Source organism: Rhodamnia argentea, chromosome 10 (genome assembly GCF_020921035.1).
Source record: "Rhodamnia argentea isolate NSW1041297 chromosome 10, ASM2092103v1, whole genome shotgun sequence".
In the NCBI taxonomy this organism is placed as follows: Eukaryota; Viridiplantae; Streptophyta; class Magnoliopsida; order Myrtales; family Myrtaceae; genus Rhodamnia; species Rhodamnia argentea.
In genome coordinates, this window is record NC_063159.1 from 22,841,035 (window position 1) to 22,863,971 (window position 22,937).

Genomic DNA, 22,937 nt, shown 5'->3' on the forward strand with positions numbered 1-22,937 from the left:
TACCTGGACCCATTCAGTTCTTTTCGAGCGCCCATCAGTGTGGGTCGGGCCACCTGGTCCAGAAAATTTTCCAGAATTAAAGAAAATAAAAAATAAATTGAAAAGTAATAAAAATAAAAAAGTTCGAAAAAATCTAAAAAATCCTTAAAAATAGAAAATGACTAGTTTTACTTAGTCTGACCTAATTTTCTTAGTTCTGGACTTATATTCCTTGAAATTGGTAAAATGTACCCCTTTTTGGAAAGTTGGGAACACATTTCAAATCCAATCATTCACTGAGCCCTAGGGCTTCACTAGGCTCGTTGATGTATTTTATCTCTGTCATTGATTCCTTGATTGCCTTTCATACTCGGATTGTGTTTGCTAAGATAGAACTCCCAATTACATGAACATGTAGAAATTAGACTTGCCTCACTTGAATTTAAAATGGATAAAAAATCTGCATGAACATGTTAGACAAATGACTAACTGCGGTACTGAAAAGGCTTCAATAGAAATAATGACGTAATCAAGTTCTTGAATCCATTTTTCTCTAGTTGCGTAGGAATCAAATGATTTATTTCGATCGGTTGATGATGTTTCTAATCTACCTCTAAAAAAAGACTAGTGGCAACTCCTTTACATATAAACTTATACATGCCACTGATCATACTAATATTGAATTCGATATATACTACCATGCATAGGGAGGGCTTGAGAGGTTCCAGGACGATGTAGGGCCAATTGGATTCTTGATTGGCAATCACCTCTAAACACTCGATTTTTGGAATCGAGGGTCACAACAACCGGAAATAACAAACTTAAATTGAAAAAGAAAATGATTGGGAAAATAAGAAGGATTTTTTTTTTCTCTAGAATTGATTTTTAATGCTATCATGTGCCTTTAGTGAATTTAACTTTTTTTTTTTGAAAAATTTTACTCATTTATTAAATACAACAAAACTATCTTTTTCCAACTTGTTTTCAGCAAAAATGAGGTTAATAACGCGAAAACCTCAAATTGATACATCTGTGACAAATTTATGTTGAACTATTTTTTTTATCACGAAAATCCCAAACTAGTGCTTCTTTGATAAATTTACTTCGAACTATTTTTTTGATCACGAAAACCCCAAATTAGTATCTACGTGACAAATTTACTTCAAATTATTTTTTGAACACTAAAACCCCAAACTAGTATATTGTGACAAATTTACTTAAAATTATTTTTTTACCATAAAAAATTCCAAGCTGGTTCACTGGTGATAAATTTATCCTTCATTAGTTTTCGCTAAATTTTACTTTCAAATTGCTGAGCTAATTTGGATGACACATGACAGTTGACGGGTATATTAGTTTGAAATTTTTACTTATGTTTATCACAAATATATCAACTTGAAATTTTTCGCATCATTAACCCAATTTAAAAAAATTTAACGGAGAGTAAATTTGTCACAATTATATTTGTTTAGGATTTTTAATGGTAAAAAAATTAATTTGGTATATATTTGTCATACGTGTATTGATTTGAGGTTCTTGTTGGTCAAAAAAATAATTTAGCGTAAGCTTGTTATAGGTGTACAAATTTGAAGTTTTTTGTGATAAAAAATAATTTAGATGTTAATGGGAATATATTTATCATAGATTTAAATTTATTTTTCGTGATATTAAGCCGAAAAATAAACACCAGAAAATGGTGCCCTTTTTTTCTCAAAATATGTTTTACGGAATTTGGTTCCGTCGAGGCGTTTGATTGACAACGAGGCGAGTGTCTGAACAGTCCGAAACTGCAATGGAAGGCGCTCAAGTTTCGCACAACGAACCTACACGAAGTTAGTTAAGGCATGGGTCACCGGATTCGTGCGCAGGAGACAAAGATTGGCACAAGAGATTGCTGATGTTGAAATGGATACTGGGTTTAAGCCGGGAGTTCCAGCCCTGAATCACCCAGATCACACCAGGTTCCCTACACTTCTGAGAGATTGAATAGTTCTGTTTCCGTTTCTGGGACGTCCCAGCATTCTTGTGTTTCGGTTTCTTCGTCTAATCATCTTGTTGGATATTCTTGAAATCGGTTTCTACTGCAAATCTGTGTAGTTTATCTGCAGAATCATGTACTTAAGATTCATTTTAAGTCCGACAGAGAGATGGAAGTGGAAATTTTAGTAGTGTTCGGCTTGGGGACAGGAAACTGGTTATGCGAGGTGTCCCATGAGGATGAATTACGGATAGATACAGATCTTTCACATGCATGCAAAATCGGAAACAGATAGAGGAAGTTCTATGACTGTTTATGTGAGAGGGCGAAGGTAGTACGATGAAGCATGACCATTTTGTATATTGTTACCAAACCAGAAAGCCCAATAAACACAACAGTAGGCCACCACTTTTTTCATTTGTATCTGTGGGTAGCAGTAACCTGGTATGATCCCAAATTCCCATCCACCTTTATGGCAGAGTTCGGCCCCGCTTGATAGGAGCAAATGACAGCAGGCGACCATTTTAGTCACTTTGACCTGGCCAAACGTGTTAGCAGGGCTCAAGCGTCCTAACTTGCAGCTACACTCTAAATGAAAAGTTTCCCTTTGCTCTTTCATTCTCCTCCTTTCTAGGGAAGTATTACCTTTTTTCAACATAATGACTTTGGAAACGCTTCTTTGACCCTAAAGATCTATATACACTGCATAGTTGGTTATCCATAGCATTCTCAAGCACCATTGCTGTTGATCCATGTTCTCAGGCACAAGTGATCTGTTACATGATGGAGCAGGCATTAGGGTTCTCATCACTGAAAATGTCTGGGGCATATGATTGATTGAATCGCTGATATGAAGCACCCTGATTAATGTAACCTCGGTAAGCTTCCATGCCATAATTCTGATCATGGAGCTCTTCATCATTCCAATGTGTGACAGGATGTTGTAGCGACCAGTGGTTATCTCTTTGGTTTACATTCTTGGTGGGCAGAGAATGTTCTTCTTGCTTGCCATAATCTCCAGCACCACCAAAACCACCCATATTAACCATGTCGTTAATCTCGTTATCACCTCCTTTTCTTGTGGGAACCACTTCGACATTCCTCCTGATCTTGTCTTTTAGGTAAGATACAAATTCTTTCACATCCACTACCCCTGTCACTGATACTTGATCCTTGCTCGCATCTACAGCCACTGATTCAATTCCTGCCATATCGCAATAAACACTCCTCATATAGTGTACATCAATAATGTCTGCAGAAATTGGTTAATGGCGCAATATGAGAAAGGCCACAGGCTACTGAGTACTAACACTAGAAAATAAGTAGAGTAGATGCACTAGGTTCATTGTAGAATTCCTGTTTTTGTTGTTATATATGTTTCTTTTGTTTATATGCTTGTAGAATACCTCAACTCCGACATTTGCCTTAATATTTTGACCAATATGGATGGCTGATCATGCTATATTGACCCACTCGATAAGAAGTCATGTTGGTTGATGAGTAATTGAGTAAAGAATGAAAAATGTCTTTACCTACTTGGGAGAAGTAGAAGTCTTAAAAAAATCATATGATCATCATGTATTGGTTTTTCAACATACAAAAATTCTTTATTAGAAATGTGTACTTGTCCAAACCAAATTATTTAAAAGTCTCTTCCTAGATTTCTTGGCAGTAACCTGGGACAATCCTGTGCGTTTAGTTAGTTTAGTAAAAAAAACCCCAAATGTCGAGCATTGACTGAAGATTGTCCATCTTACCTTTATACTTTGAAATACACTTGTGTATTATCTGAATGCAGCCATCACAATGCAGTCTGATCCTGAGAACTAGGGTGCTCGATCTCTGGAGCCACCCACCCATGCACGGTCAAACTTTTCTTGTTCACCACGAAATAATAATGATAATAGAAGTACTTTTCTCATGAGAAAATTCATGGAATCTCTAAAAATAAGTAGATTAAACTAGTCCTTCTAAGGCTATCTTTTATTTTATCTGCTTGTAAGAATGTTACCTCTGTTTCGTTCTTCTTCTGATTATAAGGGCTCTCTTTTGCATACGACATCTCATTGCTGCCACCCTGGGGAGAGGAGGCCACATATGTGTTGGTCCTTTTCTCCCCATTTCTTTCTTTTGAGTTCCCTTTGTCTCCTGTGATGACTGCCGACTTCCTTGGAAATCTGTCAATGTAGATGTCCCTTGTGCCTGGTGAAAGCTCAAAGAAATTTGATCAGTTTTGGTTTTACATTAAAAGTTCTAAGATTCTAAACAAATATTCACTGTACATGTGTGCAACTTTTGGTGATTCATTTCATGTTAATTCCTACCATGGTTGCTGTTTACCCTGGCAGGAGAGACCAGCTGGTCACATTTCTTGCTCTTCTGCTTTTGCTGCTCCTGGAACCTCGCTTTTGACTTTCCTGGGTCCCATTCCAAAGCCTTGACTCCTCCTGATTTCTCTACAACATTTTCAACCTTAACGTCTTTAGTACCTGATAAACAGACCCAAGAAATGGTAGGAAATCTGGTACCAGATTTTGAGAGTCCATGTTTTCATGTGAATCGCAAAATGGGTCATGCCATGAAAATATGGGTATTGTTTATACTCTTTACTTAGCTGAAACAAACAACTTTTTTTTAAGGAACTTCAGCCCAAGCTTTTAGTTGTGGCCTCAACTTAGTGGTAATATGGATTCTTGCAATTGTTCTTACTGTGGCTTTCATAAAAAAAAATGAATATGTTCACACACATACGTCGTACTTTATATAATTTTGGCATATTATTGGTATTTTCATTAAATCCAAAAACAGTTCGAGTCAAAAGCTTTTCTGGGGGTACAGTTCGGAGGAGTAACTTCTCTGCTTTGGCCTTTATAGGTTGAAGACTGGATGTTTTATATAATATTAACTAGGAGCTCCTACCTTTCTAGATAACTGATGATTCAGTACACCGAAAGAAAGAAAGAGCAGAAAAACTTAGGCAGTTCCTTGTGATTCCTACCATTTCTGCTTTTGGGCTGGGCAGGGTAGAGTAGCCGATCCTACTTCTTAAGCTTTTGTTCCGGGTCCTCTCTTCTGCTCTTGCTTTGTCCACAGTTCCAACAACTGCCGATTTCTTGGAGATATCGTCAACATTCAAGTCCTTGGTACCCGGCGGCTCAAATCCAAGAGCAGGTATGAAATAAGCTCTTAAGACCTAGATTTGAGGGTCGGGTTGACACTGGACTTCCACTACAACTAACAAATGTTTTAGAATCCCTTGGGTAGTTTGTATATTACTCTTTTGGCCCATGAGTTTTGTCTGCTAGATTCTTTTTTATTTAGTGTAAATTAGTCCCTCAGCAGGTTCGTCGTCATCCTCAGAAGAACAATATAGATGACAAAAATAAGTGCATGGGAACAGTTTTCTTTTTTCCTGCACGTATATTGCAGGCAGTCTTCTTTTCTTGCTATTACACTCATCCGTGTCTTCTAGCAATTAGACTTTTAGCTTGTAGACTGACCTCTTAATAAATGAGTCTCTAGTAAAATTGTGAGTATAGACCTTGATGACTTGGAATAGCTCGAAGGCGGAGTGGATGTTTGCAATGGTGTTTGTGAGTGTTTCTCTTCAGTAGCTTTAGCTTTTTTAGGTTGCTTCTTTTGGCTCTTTGAAGACATTACATCTCTAAAAAGCGAAATCTTTTGGAGTTCTGGAAGCAACTCAGAAGTCACGCAGTCGCTCCAGGAAGTACCTGCATGCTTTTGGAGCTTTTGGGTTGCAGTTGGTTGTAGACTGTGAAGTTACAAACTCTTACACTTTGTCACAAAATGCTTTCTGTGTTCATAGACAACAGAACAATAACACCAGAGGCTAGAAGAAACTACAAACAGTCTCAGGTAAGCTCTTAAAGAGCTGGGTATCTTTGTTTAGAAGCGAACATTTCTTTGTTGCACTTGCTAAAAAGGAGAGGCTGATTATGCTTATTCAATATATATACTTTCGCAAAATAAGATAGAGTTGCTGAATGTGTGCATGGCTATTGGAGAATCTATTGCAGTGAGACTATCAGCAGATTAACAGCAAACATTTTGTGGCGAAAAATCAGTTACCTTTGTTTCCGGTAGCAACCTTCTCTACTTTGCTAACTCCTCCACCTCTATCCCTTGAAAAGATCTGGAATTTCTTTCGTTTCTTCTTGGCGCCAGAGCTGGTGGCGTTCCCTTTTCCAGTTTTGCCGGTTAGTTGCTGCCAAAGCAACGAGAAAAGCATAACCGTAGATTAAAAGATTGTTTTTGTATGAATTACATAATAGATCTTCCATCATACACGTTCACCTTATTAGATGAAATTTCATTTCTTTCCTTGTCTTGCAATTATCATTAAGTTTGATGTGAGACCAGGTGGAATTTGGTTGTAGTTGGCTAGTTTTTAGTGAATAACCTTCCACATACGAGAGCAGAAGCAGAAAAGCTTTACCTCATCTGCTTGTCTGTTGCCGGTGGAGTCAAGAGCACCCTCATCCACATCGAAAGAAAACTCTTTGCACCGTATGACCATGTATATGCACTACAAAATCCAACAACGTCAATGATATTTCCGATAATGAATGTATAAATACGTCGCCATGCATGAAGTTTGGCGAGGATTAGAGAAAAAGGAAGAGACAAAAAGAGAGAACGGGAGAGTTTGAAACGTGAAGATTTTGCTGTTCACCAGATTGGCCTTGTAAGAGAGTCAGAGGAGACGGCAGAGATCGACCGATGTGGCGAGCTTCGTGAGACTAATTTTACGTTGTTCACGGGTTTCTTCTTCGTCAAGAATATGCAAAAGATGTGTAGGGCTTGAGGAGACTCTAGAGGGTTTGTTTCGTGTATTGTGGTGGGCGGAGACCTTTGGAGGAGAGACAAGAACGACACGACAAAGAGGTAAGTTTCTGGGAATGAATCAAGAAACACATCGCGTAACTCTTCCGCCCTTTGAACGGTCTTAACCGACGATATTTATAAGAAATTCGTTTGGATAATAGAATAACGTGGAATACTAAGATTGGCAATCCTAAATTAATTTTTCAAAATGATGCGGCAAGCAACAAGTACTAATGTACAATTCATGTACGCCCACGTTGTCATACTTCATTTTCGGGTGTCTATTCGATCTATATATTTTTCAGTGGGAAAAGCGTAAAAAAAAAAATTCTAAATCTATTGCATTGGTGCCAATTTAGTACTAAACCATTTTGCATTTGTGCCAATTAGTCATTCTGGCTAATTTTGATCGGAAATCGTTGACATGGATATTGGTTGTCCTTGTTCATGGACTGTCTTGAGGGTCGCTTGACCTCAATAAGAAAAAAAAAGAGTAAAGAAAAGAAAAAGGAAGAAAATATTATAAAACAAAAAATTATTTAAAAAGTTCACGTCAGCCCTACGTGCCACGAAGGACGTCTACGTCGGCGATTTCCAATCAAAATTGGCAGTATTGACTTAATTGGCACAAATACAAAAAAGTTTAGGACTAAATTGGCACTGTTAAAAGGTTTAGGATTGAATTTACACCAACGCAATAGATTCAGGACTTTTTTGACGCTTTTCCTTGTTTTCAGTAGACCGCTAAAAATTTCACCAGTGGCGCTAGTACTTGATATGCATGGTATTATATCTATGCAAGCGAGGGCTGTTCTACATGTATAATTTGGCTATGCAGGCATTGTTTTCCAACACTCCCATTCGAAAACTGTTCGTTATGTTTCACGAACTGAACAAGAACCTGCGAACGAGGCCATCTTTGGGCTCTCTCTGTCTCTCTCTGAAGACTAGTAGTAGCTTTCAATCGCTCAACGAAGCCGATGTCTATTTAGGAAGACTTATCGAGTCAATGAATTTACTTCGTTTGGGTCCTTATGTCTTCGTCATAAAAAAAAAATCAGTTGTTTGACGGAGTGAACGGTGGCATTAATGCTTAGAAAAATGATCCGGACCCATTGCAACTTGCCTAGATTGTTCTTGACAATTTCCCTTAATCAAGATATATAAAAAGAAATAATTAGTAGTTGGGGTTGTTTTCTATTTAGGTCAGGAACGATGAGGAATAGACTCAATATATACCTACGTAAAAATAAAATACTTTAATTTTTTTGAAAATTTTTTATTTTTTTTTCTTCCTAGGGAAGAAAATATTATTAAAGCTTTCGAGCTAGTGATCTCCGGTCAAAATTATTTGGATGGACTGAATTGACATATATATAAAAGGTAGGACCTAATTGATACCAATATAAAAGGTTTAGGAGGACCTTTCTGGTAACTATCCCAATACAAGTTTCTAGTTGCAAGTGTCAAAATGAAGGATGAACATTCCCGTTCTCGAAGGCGTTGTTTATAATAGCGAGCCAATAAAAGATTGTCGCTTAGTGAAGGAGCTACCTACTTGTTGACTACATATAAGCCAAATATTGAAAAGGGATGAGTGCATTGGGAGTTCCATAATTTATTTGCGAAAGTGTAATTGAGTTATAAAACTTTGAGAAATTAATTAAATTTTAAAATTTGTTAGAAAGTGTAATTGAGTCCCAAAACTTTCAAAATGTGTAATTATGTCCTAAAACTTGTCAAATTGATGAAATCAAGTCTATCGGTTGCACCTTTTGAAAGTTATAAGAGTCGATTACACTTTCGTAATAAGTTTTAGGATTTAATTGCACTTTTTGAAAGTTTAAAGACTTGATTGTACTTTTGTGATAAATTTTAAAATTTTAAGTGCACTTCTCTCTCTCTCTCGTTATAGTGACCTTTTGTGACTCAAGTTACATCTAATGTTCTGAAAAGATGATCTCGTGAAACTGTCATATTTCCTGAAATAATATTAAACGTGGACGCAGACATACGGTGTAGTCATGATTGCGTTTGTAACCGTTTATCGGGCATTTGACTGGTTCTCGTCAAACTGTGGACTGAACTTAAGGGCAATCGTTATTCGTTACGCAAACTTGGATTTCTCTCTCTTTCGTAGCTAGGTTCCCTTGATTTGATGGCTGCCAAGTCATTAGCTCCGGACATTTTCTTTTAGGTTGCAGGGAAAATCAGCAAAAAAGTTCTGACCTATTACACCTAACTCAATTCCGTCCAAATCATTTTAATTTAATATTTTACCGATTTATCAATTGAATTTATCCGGCCAATTTGAGTCAAAAAACCCTGACGTGGCAGTCAATCGGCACCGATCGTCTTATATGACATACGGGCGATGACGTAGACACTTTTTTAGAAATTTTTTGGTTCTTTTATCTTTGCTTTTTTCCCTTTTTTTTTTTTGTGCCTTCTTGTCGGTGGCCGGTTTCAAGTGATGACCAATCGCCGGTGATGGCAAAAGAGGGCTAGACAAGGTCGTACTTCCTCGGTAGGGTGAGGCTTCCTCGGTAGGGTGAGGGTGCCCTCGACGGCAATGATTAGGCAAAGGGTTGGCCTTGCCCTACCCATACGAGGCCACCCTTGACGGCCATAGGCGAGGGTCGCTTGGCCTCGCCCATGGCTGACAAGGGCGGTCTTCACCGGCACTCGATAAAAACAATGTAAAGAAAAGAAAAGACCAAAAATCAAAAAAAGAAATTACAAATACTATTAAAAAACATCCACGTCAAAGCTGATAATGTCACGCAAGACTGTTGGTGTCCATGTCAGCAATTTCCAATCAAAATTGGCTACATAGACTCAGTTGGCAAAATGTAAAAATGTTTAGGATTCAATTAGCATAATTGAAAAGTTCATGACTAAATTGCCACAAATGAAATAGGTGTAGGACGTTTTCCTATGTCATGTATACCAACCTTTTAATTCTAGCAGTCCCCACCAATACAAATAAACTGTCTCATCCTCGTGTCTAAGGCAACGTTGACGGGCGAAGTTACTGTATGAGAGGGGTGCTGTCATTCAAACACGAGATCTATCTTATTCAGATCACATCTTTATCATTCAGTCGATCCTATCTCAGGAATCTGTAGCATCTTGCTGAAGTTAAAACAAGAAACAGAAGGACCTTATTTGGTTGATCATTCCGTCAGTTTACACTTGCCGATATACTGATGGACAAAATGAGTACGAGAGAGGAATAGGGAAAGAAGAACAGAACCATTTTAAGGCACCAAGAGGTGGGATCTGTACCCAGGAGCCATATGCAGAAAGATCTCTCGGTTCACATAAAAAAGTGAAGAACAAGCTACAGAATATGTAATTTCCACACTTCCAGAACAGAACAATCGGAAAAATGCATACCAACAACCAGAATTGTTTGAAGACCTGCGGTACCGAAAAAGCCACCTCTCCCTTCTGCTGTTATTTCCCAAGTATCAAGTGCCTCCCACATGAAGTGGACCCACATCATGCAACTTCAATGTAAAACATCCGCTTGCACCAAATCCACTCCAGTCTTTTTCCTTCATGCCCCTTCTCACATGAAAATGCACAATGTCTTCATGAATAATCTCTCTGTTTCCTAACCATTTATTGACCCACATATACCCTTATGCTTTGGATCCTCATAATATTTATCGAACACTCAGTTCATAGCGTTCACATGACGGCGCATGAATTGGGGTTTTCATCACTTAAAATCTGAATCCTAGATAGCCAATGTCCAAGATAATCTTGCTCGCCATAATTTTGAAAGTAAGTTTGCCTATCACCTTCCCTTTCAAGCTCTCTATGCTTTTCCCCATCGTAAGATATATAGCCTTGTCCCTTGGCCTCTTTGAGGTTGTCTTCAACTCCTTCATTTCCCTTCTTATTCTCTTTATCTTCTTTGGTACCATCATATCCTCCATCATGGTGAGAATACTTTTTACCCTTCACTTTCGCATCCTTAACTTTTCGCTTGTTCTTTATTTCCTCAGCTTCCTTCTTAACTTCTTTCTTGATCTCTACATCCTTGTGCCAACCATCTTCACGAGCAGCTGCAGGCTCTTTGAGAGTCTCTATTTTAGTCACCTCCACTTCTTTATTGTCACCAGGTAGACTGTGGTTTTGAATGTGAACCACCTCCACACTTCGTTTCAGCTTCTGTTTCAGATCGGCTACAAGTTCTTTCACGTTAATTGTGCCAACCACGATCACCAGACGCTTACTTGCCTCCACTTTGACTGATCTAACTCCTGCAAAATGCAATTTCTCTTCAGTGATATCGGGGCACAACCACTAAAGTATAGGTTCAGCCAAAAAATCAGGTACACCTAATATTACCCCACTAATGTGTATATCTGTGTTCCTGACACTCCTGGAATAGTTAATACAATATTATCTGAACAGGTAAGTCTCCACGTGCTGATTAGCCAACTGAACTCATGACTTCTTCTGAGCCCTATGTAAACTAAGTTGAATATAAGATGACAAGTTGTCCAGTGGAAAGCAGCTTGTAGAAATTTTCACAAATCTTTTATCTGTTACGAGATATTCATTGATATATCATTGAAATGTTCACTAAATCTAGGTATTGATGGGAGATCACGTTATAACATGCCTCAAGCAAGTACAGCGACAGTAAAAATTAGAAACAAGGCACGCCAACAGTCTCCGGACACTAACAGAACTTTGCTATCTAACCTGTAAATTTCCTTGCAGCTTTTTGTGTTCGCCGGGGGCATCCTTCAAGACAGTACATTTCAATCTTCAAATGCACCGTACCTGTTACCTGGATCCAGCCAATAAGGGTAATCAATTTCTTCTCCTGCCTTCTTAGAATTCATGGACATCTCATAATAACTGAAAATTAACTATAAGGCTACTTTAATAAGCATATGTTTATTCGCAAGGCAATTTTCTGTTCTCCCTATCTGGTGAGTGGGAAGATTTACATGTCATGACAGCATTACCTCCTTGTGCTTCTCAGGGGTGTTGCAAGTCATCAAACTCACCTCATTATCATTCCCATCCCCTTTCCTTGGCTGAGGAAGTGTAAGTTTAGTCTTCTTAAAATTTTGCTTCTCCTGCACACTTGGGTATCCTTCCGTTTTCCTTGAGGCATTGTCAGTTATGTTTGCAATGTGCCTAACACCTGGTGGACCAAAACCACATAAATCAGCCAAAATAACTTTTTTGATTTTTACAAAAAAACTTCATACTTGAGTGTTTGAAGATTCTGTGATAAATAGAAGAAAAGTTCTCTATGTAATAAATTCGACAATAAATTTATGCTCATCACTCATACTTATCATCTCAACTACTATTCCATACTCCCAATAATTTCACTCTTTACATGTCCATTCATTTACCCTGCCATCTGTACAGTCAGCACATGAGGCTTTGATTGTAATACATCTACTCTTGGATCTCCTGGATTTTCAAGGTTAACATTGGGAATGGTGAGAATGTGGATAGGGCAAAGTGGATAGGCAATAAGGTTGGGAAGTGACAGTGAAGTCAGTGATGAAACCAAAGTCCAGTTTACATATTTCGAAATTTCTGTTTCTGCTTTTCTCTTAAAGTAAATCAACCCATCCCACAAAGGTTCACTATCTCAATGAAATTCAGTTGTTTCCTTCGATTGATGTGTAATGGAGGGACTATAGATAGTATTGGAGAGTAGAAATTGCTCCAATCAAATTGAAAAAAAAGAGAGAACAACGCCTACAATCCAGTGAGCTTTACCACTATCATGACCCTTGTACTCATTGTTATCCACAATGTAAGAAAATCCAATCATCTGTGAACACTAACAATATGTCAAACGTCAAATCGATATATAAGCCCCTGACCTGCTCTGTGTTTTTGAGTGGGACTGGCACCATGTTCATCGTTTTGAATGGGCATTACTTCCACATTCCTCCTGAGCTTCTCTTCAAGGTAGACGACAAGTTCGTTGGTATCCATTGTTCCTGTCACTTCTACTAGTTCCTTGTCTGTATATATCTTAACTGAGCCAACTCCTGCATAGAGATCAGATATAGGATGACTAGCTGCTGAAGACATTCAACAAAGGATAAAGTGGTATGATTTGCAAAGGTTATACCATTTGTTTCCCAGAGAACATTAATAAATAAATAAAAAGCAGAGGAGGAGGTGATCTATGCTTTTGTGTCATCAAACGGAGAATGCATGATTTTCAAACACAAATGGATACAAGCGTGGTCTAAGATAATTTGGCATGATCTAAGTACTGCATCCGTGAAGACACTTTCTTAAATGTGAATTTTTCAGGTCATTTGATGTTGAGATTTCTATAGAAAGACATAAGGTTGATCCATAAAGAAAGTTACTATTTTTAGATGTATAGTGAAATAAAGAAAACAGTCAGGACTGAAGCCGACAAAATTCTTTTTCCACAATTAGATGCAAAGATAATTTGGTACAGTCCACCGGAAGATGTTGGACCATTTTCACTTGAGATACTTAAGCAAATCGAAGAGACCAGATTTCGGCATTACTCACACACACATTTCATTCTATATTAACAGCATTAGGTGATGATTTTTTCAATTTGAGAATCTGAAACCAAAGGCACCGAAATTTTCAACAATACTTCACTGACCTTTAAATCTCTTGAAGATATCCTTCATCTTTTTGGTGCAACCTTCACAGTTGCAATGCTTTTCGATTCTCAAAAGCAGCTGACTTGAACGCTAGAGATATCCAATAACCAATAATTAGCTCAAACCTAATAAACGAGAAATCACAAAGCTGGTTGTCAAATCAGCAGAGAAAGCAGAAACTACAGCCCAAAAAGGTCACCTCTTTCTGAGTCTTTTGGTTCCCTGAGTTCTCTATCTTCTGATGCGGTTCCATTAAGTCACTGCCATGGTTAGCTTTAAGTTGAGGCAAGGACAGTTTAGAATTCTCAGAGTTTTGCTGCCCGAACTTCTCTTCCAGTTTTGCAGGTTCGACTTTCTCCTTTACTCTTGATTTGCTCGAGAGATTGTGGACCATTATGTTTGAATCCCTGTCATCTGATAGCACATAGTTGTTAACAAATAGGTATGGGGTGCAAAGAATGCTCAAAACCCACATTAAGATCTAATACACAAGGTGGAGACTTTAAGTTCACAAGCAAACAATTGGATGTCTCACTAAAAAGGCATTCCAACAATGTATCAATTCTACCACAAGAACTATTCGACTTTGAAAATGCTTTCCAGAGAGATTAAAGGGAATACAGCAAGAAAAATCTGATGTTTGCAGTAATTATAAGTCTCTAAACCTGTTTCCATACATCAATTGGTCTTAGTAACAAAAGCAGATTTGTCTTGTCAATCTCCTCTGTTGCCACCTACCGCTCCAGAATATTTCCTATATCAATGTATCATATTCCACACAAATCCTATTTGTCTTCCTATTGACGGAAACAATATAAAAGTAGCAAGGATCTTCATATGGTCTGCATCCTCTTCCTCGAGGATCTCCCTCTGTGCAAAACGAGAACTCAGGCAATTCTGGTTAGGAGACTTAAAAAGCAGGAAGATTGTAACAACAGAAGCAAGAGGAAGAAATTGAAAGCACATTTAAGTAATAAGGAAACAAACAGATGCTGTTTTGAAATTTCAAGTGCTTCCTTCCCTCTATAAGTACTATCCTCATCAATTTAACTTTTACAAAAAATCAAATAGAATTCAATTGCATAGATGCCCATTCACAAAATTCTGAAAAACCATGAACTTTTTAATTAACCTCTTGTTGCTATTTAGAGAGTCTAATCAACCAATTTATCAGAAACATAGAGGAAGCCTCATCTAAGATGGATGAGCCCCTTACACTCTCTGTCTTTCCCAGGGTAATCGGTTTTTTCAGCAGGTACCACCTCCACATTCTTCTTCAGCTCTTTCTTGAGATGAATCAAAAGTTCCTTCACGTCCATTCTACCTGTCACTCGCACTAGATCCGTGCTGGGGTCTGCAGATACTTCACTAACACCTGCCGTCCATGACAAAAAGTTCCCAAAAGATTAGAGAGGGAGAAACTTAAGGATGTAGAAATGTCACACTTGTTTAACCCAAAGAAAAGGGGAAAATGCCAAGTCAACAATGTAATCCAAACAGCAAAAGTGAAAATGGACATGCACATGCTTGACCATATGATTTGATCAAGTTACTAATTCTGAACTGTTATCTTTTAGGGTGTATTTATTCTCTCGGAAGATTTTGACACCTGAAAATAAATACTTTAATGCTTATAGCCATAGTTTACAGGAAGATAACTTCAAAATATTAATCAGGAAATACACTAACTGCATATTTGGAAAATTAGAGTGGTGGTTTGAAAATTTCATCTATTTTGAAGAGGATGCAGATCATGAACCGATGATTAGTCCTTTTATTAGTGTTTCAGCTTGTCTGCAGATCATTCTTCGACAATCCTTTGTTTTGAGCAATAATGCTAAAAAAAAAACTCCTGACATTGTGCTCTGACCTCTAAATTTCCTGGCCACTTCACAAATCACCCGTCTGCAGGTATCACAGTTGCAGTGGCAGATCCTCAGAAGAACACTCTTAAAACAGCCAATAAACCAATTGTTAGCTCACTCATAATTAACACAGTCTATTAGTCATTAGCCCATAAAACAAGTGAAATACTGCTGGATAAAATTCTATTACTAAAGACTAGTACCCTGAATGGTGTGACATTGTTAATGACACCATTACACGGAAAGGCTCCCAAAGGGGCTCCAAAACAAGATGGGTCAGTTCAATTAGGCATGCAATGAATGCTTGACACAATTTCTAGTAGACAAGTGAGTAGATTTTCTTAGCACCTCTAGCATTGCCCACAAAAAAATTACCTTGTCCAGAAATTTCTCAGCTGAAGGGTTCTTGGTCTTCTCCTTCGGTTTCTTGTCATCATCACTTCGATGACTGCCTTTTGGTGGCTGGGGATGTAAGTGCTGAAAATGCTGGGGCTTTTGTTCTTCAAAGCTCTCTTCTGGTGCCACTCTTGATCTCCTCAAGACGTTCTTTGAAATTGCTCCCCCTAATTCTGAAAACCAAAATCCAATATTTAGTAGCAGTACGGGCAATACCAGGTCTAGATCAAAGCTGGGAAGTATCAATGACTGGAAACACTAGGAATAAGAAGATCAAACTGGCTCTGTAGCTCAGTCGTTTAAAGAGAATCACAATAACAGGTAACATATCACAAATTTCTTTATATGATAGAGGCAGAAAGGTAGACATATCTCTAATGTTCTAATCCAATACAAAGAAATCACATATCCTGCGCTCAATTGATACATTCTAACTACAGAATTCTGATTGCAACTTTCATCCCCCTGCAGTGATGTCTGATTAGTTATCAAATCTTCCATAGACTCAATTTGAATATCAACAAGATGCAACTAAACATTGTCTCAGATACCACTAATGGATTTAAAGTTGCTCTTTGATTGGTCGTCAGCACCATCATATTCTGTCCGACGCCTCGACAGAGTGTCAGCATTAGCCCCCGGCACTACTCGCTTCACCCTGCTGCCTCTGGTTTTTTTGCTCTTCTCGTTGGCAGGAAGCTACAGATGTTGAAGACAGACAACAAAAAATATTATCAAGAGAAGCAAAAGTCGGTCAAGAAATCATCATAAAAGACTTAACTCGAAATCATCATCAAACAACTGCAAGACTCACCTCCTCTGCTCGTTTCTCCTCGGAATTTTCACCAAATGCCTCATCTTCTTTATCAAAGTAAAACCCTTTACAGTTGAAGACCATTTTTCCCAGTATAGTGCAACAATGGACGTAGCAAACCAAAAAGAAAAAAAGGGTCGGCAAAATTTCACGTCAGACCCAAGATGAGCTTTTCAGCAAAATCAGAAACAGTGACCCCCTTGGAGCATCAAAAGCAAAAGCTAGGGCGAACACGAGAGAGACAGAGGGGGTTCACTGAGTTTACAAGCTTAAGGTGCTTCGCCCTGCTCGCTACGAATATAGAAGCCCAGTCAAGTTGACGAGGACCCGTTGACATGGAAGTTTCCCGGAAGGGCAGTTGCGTTGCCGAAAAGCAATCTCTTTTTGGGCGCGAAATGAAAGCAGGCCAATCGCTCGACGAAATGTCCACGTAAAAGTGGGCCATTTATGGTTCCAGGTAGAGAGCTTGGACTTGGCAACCCACAGTCCACACTTCTTAGACGAATCACCGGTCACGGCACCTCAACTTGTATACGAGAGGAACCTTTGGGAGGGGCGCACTGACAACTAAAGACAGAACAGACAAACTGGGAGTGTGGGTTCTCTCTCGACTCATGTCAAGTCTTCTAAATTTCTTAACCCAGTGTCGGCCAGTCCCTTCACGGTGGGGAGTGGAGTGGACCTCCACAACAATCACCCATGACGTCTGAAACGAAACCAGAGAAGATGAAGACCGGACACCTTCTTGCTTTTTTGGAAACGTCGCGGTATTTGCTGTTCCGCGAGCCCCACGGCATAGAATTCCGCAGCGGTATTTGGAGATCTACGTTTGCCTATCTAAACCTGGTTAAATTCTATGCTTTTGTCCTACGAAAAAGACGCGGGATTGAATTGTTCTTTTCAAATGCTAATTGATGCAAACTGATCGAACGCCAGAGATGGGTTTTCGTCTCTACTTGCAGAACCTGCCCCATGATCAAACTCACTGTAGCGGATGAGTTCGGCTTATCAGCTAACAATGCCAGAGATAAACCAAAACCATTCTCACAAGCATCATCATCGACACAGCAGATACCTCATGCCCATTTAGAATCATCACTCTACAGAGCTAAAGTAGCAAACTTTAAGATTGCGTCAGTAATGTCCCGCCCCACCATGTCCCCGACATCCTGAAAAAAAGGAAATTATCTTACGATAATAAGACTCGCAGTTTACGGCATTGTAGGCATATCTTCGATGAAATGAACGAAGTCGTAGGCGGTGGTCCTGAATCGGAACTTACGAGATGGGTCGAGATCATTATCGCCCTCGAGAGGCTGTTGAACACGAAGCATGCATGCGAAAAGTGGCCGCTGAAGTTCTGCAACGCCGCGATAGAGTCGACTTACTTTATTGCACATTGCTGCCCAAGGCCACGTAGACTCCATCACCGACCAGCCGCGACGGCGATTGACCGCCGCTGACCTCCATGAGAGCAGAAATAGAAGAGCACTTTTTCACTATGGTTTTTAAGTGAATTGATCAAATTACACTTGAATTGTACAACTTAGTTCTATAGTTACAAATAATACACACACATTTTCTCTAAAAGATAACCTCCTTAAAATACGAAATTCAAATAAGTAACTATATTCATCAAAATCCTAATCTAAATAAAAGAACCCTAAGAAATATCATTAGAATAAAACTTGCAGATCAAGATTCTAATGACAAGAGCTAATATTGAAATCTTGGTATCGACTCTTCTCTCTAGTCTTGTAAACGGATAGTGGTTAGTTTTGGTTTGCTATGGTGAAATTGCTCTTCCTAGTATGGTGATAGATTAAGGCCAATGTACCACGGTTGTCGCCAAGGATCTCTTTCTATATGGCAATATAATAGGCCGCCTCTAGGATCGGCCGCGACCATTCTAACAAGCAATCGCTGCATGATCTCCTACAAAAGCATGTCCATTATCAGAAAATGTTAATAGAACTCCATGTTAAACAAGTTCCGGTGATCTTGAAAGCTGTGCTATCTTTTTTATTAATCGTAGGGGTAAATAAGATGGACCGAACGAATCGAAAACTGTGCAAATAGGAACTGGTTCTCGAGGGAGCCGGTTTGGTTTCCAATTCCATTAAATTGGAACCGGTGGTTCTCGATTCTAGGGAGAATCAGATGTCGTGATCGGACTGATTCTTTTTATCTAGTTTTTTATTTCTTTAGTGTGAAACCTAATTTTAATTAATAAATTAAAAATTAAAGTTGTGATGGTCACCCTTACCGATAATTCATCGGTTTCATTGGACTGTTCGTGTATCGGACCGGACCAATTGGTCCAATTCGGTTCGATTCTCTTTTCCTGGGTGGGATTGGACTAGATCGAGAACTAATCACCTCTAATTGATCACGTGCAAATGAACTTAAAGAATAGTTGAAAGAGAGAGTCTCCTATTGTGATTCTAAACTTGTAATCTTTCTTACCATCGTTCACACATGTCCTATCAAGGGCCACGTGAAAGATATCAACATTAACTTCGCTCAAATTACACTTCTTTTAGCGTTGATGAGACAAGCGGTAAGTCTGTACCTCGTGTCGAGTGCTGATTCTTCAGATGACACGAAAATGACATGAGCTCATCTAACGAAATCCAAGCTTAATAAAGGTGAGAGTAAGTTCATAATTAATGGGAATCTCCAGGCTTTCAACTACTTCAAACAAAGACATCCCTGATCACATTCCAGTACCATTGCGGTGATGCAAAGGACAATCAACAAACAAACTTCATGCAGCGATTGTCCATTTTATAAGCTTAATTTACCATCAGACGACAACTATAGTTCTAGATGTGTGGAGCTATACAACCACCATTTAGCTCTTGGATTTTCTCTCAATTAATTTACTAAATTACTTACTGTTTATCTGGCAATAACAAGTTTTATTGTAGTATTTAAATGTAGGGGAAGTTTGCTTATCTCAAGGGAAAGTTAATCCTGTCATGAATTAAGGTATTTTCAGGAAACAAAGAAGTAAGCTAATAGATAAAACTACAAATAATCTACTTCGCATATTGGGTCTCTCGCTATATACTGCTTTACATATAGTTTAGCCATGGAAGAAAGCAACACCCTGTCAAGAAAAACAAACACTTACAATGGAAAAGTGAAGCTAGGTGTTTTGCTGTAGAAGACACAAAAATGTAAATTTGGTTTCCTTTTTTTCATCCGATAAATTTTGTAGAGGGGATAATGACTTTTGTAAATCCTCATAGAGAATGCGGATGAATTATTAAGGGCAAATTAGTCCAACAAAAATAAAAATAAAAACTAGAGAAGTTGCGGGAGAAAAGATTTTCGTTGTGGAAAATTTCCCTTGACTTTTTGTAAATTTTGTAAAGTTTTTTTTTTTTTTTTTGTCGAAGTAAATTTTGTTAACTTCATAATTTTACTTTTATCTGCGCAAAGCACTTCAAAATCAATTAAAATACGAAAATATAACATATGGAATTGTGCAATGGTGTTTCGTATCTTTTTGAAAGTTAAAACCCTAAAAATTAGAGATGGCCATGGGCCGATTTGGGCCCTAAATCGGCCCGTTGACCAGGCTTGCCGGTTCCGAACTGAAATAGGCTCGGCCCTCGTGGGCTAGTTGAGGTTCAGCCAATTTCGAAATCGGCCAATTAGCCATTCGGCCTAAGCTCAACGGCTTTAAGCCTAAAAAAAAAAAAAAACGGCTCTTTCCCTAGCGGGCCGTAGGCCTACAGCCAACCATTGCATTGCAACAGATTCCCCTCCCCCCCTTTTTTTTAATTTATTAAAATTATCCTAAATCTCTATAAATACCCCTCCCCCTTTCATTTTTTCTCACAAATTCTCTCAATCCGCTCAATTTTCTCAATTTTTTGAATCCGCTTTCTGCTCGATTCTCTAAAAAAAAAAAAATGGCAAGCGGAAGGTGACAAGGGAAAGAGTGCAATGCAGTTGGGGGAATTCGATTATCCTCATTCTCATGAATATGATCTTCGTGAATTTGCATGTTGGGTAGACGAGAATGATAATATCAACATTATTTCAACGTCGAGCATGTCCTAACTCAAGAAAGTCTTTATGCTCTTACCGATGTGGAAGAAACGTCGACAATACGGGAGTTGGAACGGGATGGTACATCCGACATATGGAAACACTTCACGAAGGAACATTTAGGCGAAAACAAGTATCGGAAAAAATATAAATATTGTGGGACAACATACGGTTTTACGGGTGGAGGCGGCTATGGAACATTTAAACAGCATCTGAGGTTAAAATATGCAACGCAAGTCGGGGTCGACACCGGCTAATAACAAATCTCTGGGTATGCCAATTCTAACACTTCTCCTTTATTTTGTTACAATGAAAATTTTTATAAAGAAACATTAGCTCAATATGTTGCCATTGATCGTTTATCATTTAATGTTGGTGAAAAATTTGGTTTTAATTTTTTCATAAAAACTGTATATACTCCGTAAGCAAAACCCGTTTCTAGAAATACTCTTAAACGGGAAATTTGTGGGCTTTATAAAAAAGGAAAAAAAGATTTGGAAAGCTTTTTTATAAATTTCAATGGATGTGTACATATAGGTAGCGACATTTGGAGTGTTCCTTGGCAAACTCATTCTTATATGGGTATCACATGTCATTAGATAGATGACGATTGAAACGTTCAAAAAAGAGTTATTGCATTTCGAGTTTTTGATGATAGACATATGGTCAATAATATTTATAGAGTAATTAAGCAAGTTTTAGAAGAATGTAATTTGATTGATAAATTTTTTTAATTGATTTCGATAATGCCATGACAAATACCGTTTCTATTCCTGATTTAGAAAAGATTTGTAAACCCGCTTTTGGTGGATAATTTTTTCACATTAGATATGCTTGCCATGTTTTAAATTAATGTATACAAGATGATTTACGAACTCTTGATGCTTTTCTCAGCCCAATAAAGAAAGCAATTCAATTTTTATGGAAACATCCCCAAATTATGAAAGAATGGGGTAGATTTTATAAAGCACATAGAAGAACACCAAAAAAATTTCCAAAAAATGTTCCGACTTGTTGGAATTTTACGTACGAGTTGCTTAGTCAATCTTTTGCTTATAAAGATTTATTATGTGCGTTTATTTCGAATAATGTTTTCGAAATTAATTTATTCCCACAAGAGTGAGATATTTGGAAAAAAAGTTTATATTTTTTAAAAGTTTTTAACGATGTAATTTATAGTTTATCTGGTGTTTATTATTATACTACGCATTTATTTTTAATATAGTGTGTTAATATTACCAGCGTTTTTGAAAAATATGAAAAAGATGATCAATTAGCTCCGACTATTATAGCAATGCAAGCAAAATGACTACTTTATTATATCAAAATTCCTCTTATTTATTTGATTGCTTTTATTTTTGATCCACATACGAAATTAGATGGTTTAGGTGATTATTTGAATAGCTATTACGAATGTTTACATTTGAATGAGACAGTAAATGTTAGAACTCTACAAGTAGCGGTTAAAAACGCAATAGTAGAATTGTATAGTGAATTTTGTAGTAGATATGATTTAGGTGATAATAGATCTTCCCAATCTAATGAACATACAACGCAAGGAGAGTAGTAGAATTAATAGAGGGTACAAAATGCTGATAAGTAGGTAAAAAAGACAAAAGGAGCAACAAGTAATATTTTTGAAATAGAGACTTATTTAACTATTTCTTTTGAGTTTGGTGAATCCGAAGGCACAGATTTTCCAATTCTAGAGTGGTGGAAGAGGCATTCAACTCAATTCCCAACCTTGCTTCATCGCAAGACAGACTTTAGCAACCCCTTGTTCAACAGTTACAATTGAACAAACATTTAGTATTGGAGGATTAATTTTAGACGATCGACGTTCAAAATTACATTCATATTTGGTGGAGGCTCAAGCTTGTCTCGATAATTGGATAAAGACTAAATTTCGATAACACGAGATGGATCACAACGCAGAAGCCGAATTCTTCTATGATGATGATGGAAATACCACCTCCGCGACTATTGGAACCGGTAGAGACGATTGACGATGAGGTAAGTTAGGGTTATCAAAGGTAAACGAACTACGTGGGTTTTGATTCTTATATTTCCAAAAAAATTTGTAGGTGCTTAATGATAATTTATTAAGTTCAAGCCTCTTCCCTCTCACTTTTTTTCCCTCCCAAATTTGATTACAATATATAATTCGATATCTGATAATTTATTATTTATTATTTCCTAATTTATTATTTAAAAATCAAATATAAAAATCAGAACGGGAATCGGCCCGGAATCGAGACCACCCCTTAAGGGGCCGGTTCTGGTTTAGGTTCAGGGGTGGCCATGAACCAGAACTGTTGGTTCATGATCGGAATCGGCTGATTCCAAATGGT

The 22,937-nt window shown here is 37.9% G+C and overlaps 2 protein-coding genes and 1 long non-coding RNA gene across 3 annotated transcripts; 1 reads left to right on the plus strand and 2 right to left on the minus strand.

Annotated features, from left to right (window-relative positions):
* Positions 1-1,707: 1,707 nt before the first annotated feature.
* LOC125312682 lies at positions 1,708-4,329 on the plus strand. The gene is made up of 3 exons (XR_007196770.1): positions 1,708-1,940; positions 2,720-2,835; positions 4,306-4,329. It is a non-coding gene; the product is annotated as an uncharacterized LOC125312682 (long non-coding RNA).
* Positions 2,734-6,888, minus strand: LOC125312681 (heavy metal-associated isoprenylated plant protein 3-like). The gene is made up of 6 exons (XM_048271694.1): positions 6,414-6,888; positions 6,047-6,182; positions 4,282-4,446; positions 3,969-4,159; positions 3,715-3,799; positions 2,734-3,161 (listed from the first exon to the last, which is right to left on the minus strand). Exons 1-6 carry the CDS (start codon positions 6,492-6,494, stop codon positions 2,734-2,736), a joined length of 1,086 nt encoding a protein of 361 aa, XP_048127651.1. The 5' UTR covers positions 6,495-6,888.
* Positions 6,889-9,938: 3,050 nt separating this feature from the next.
* On the minus strand, positions 9,939-16,774 carry LOC115735100. Its single transcript, XM_048271692.1, has 12 exons — positions 16,525-16,774; positions 16,262-16,409; positions 15,690-15,883; positions 15,320-15,398; positions 14,666-14,824; positions 13,649-13,863; positions 13,449-13,539; positions 12,676-12,879; positions 11,836-11,975; positions 11,525-11,612; positions 10,471-11,076; positions 9,939-10,422 (listed from the first exon to the last, which is right to left on the minus strand). The coding sequence occupies exons 1-11, from the start codon at positions 16,606-16,608 to the stop codon at positions 10,499-10,501; spliced, it is 1,980 nt and encodes a 659-aa protein (XP_048127649.1). The 5' UTR covers positions 16,609-16,774; the 3' UTR covers positions 9,939-10,422; positions 10,471-10,498.
* Positions 16,775-22,937: the final 6,163 nt, after the last annotated feature.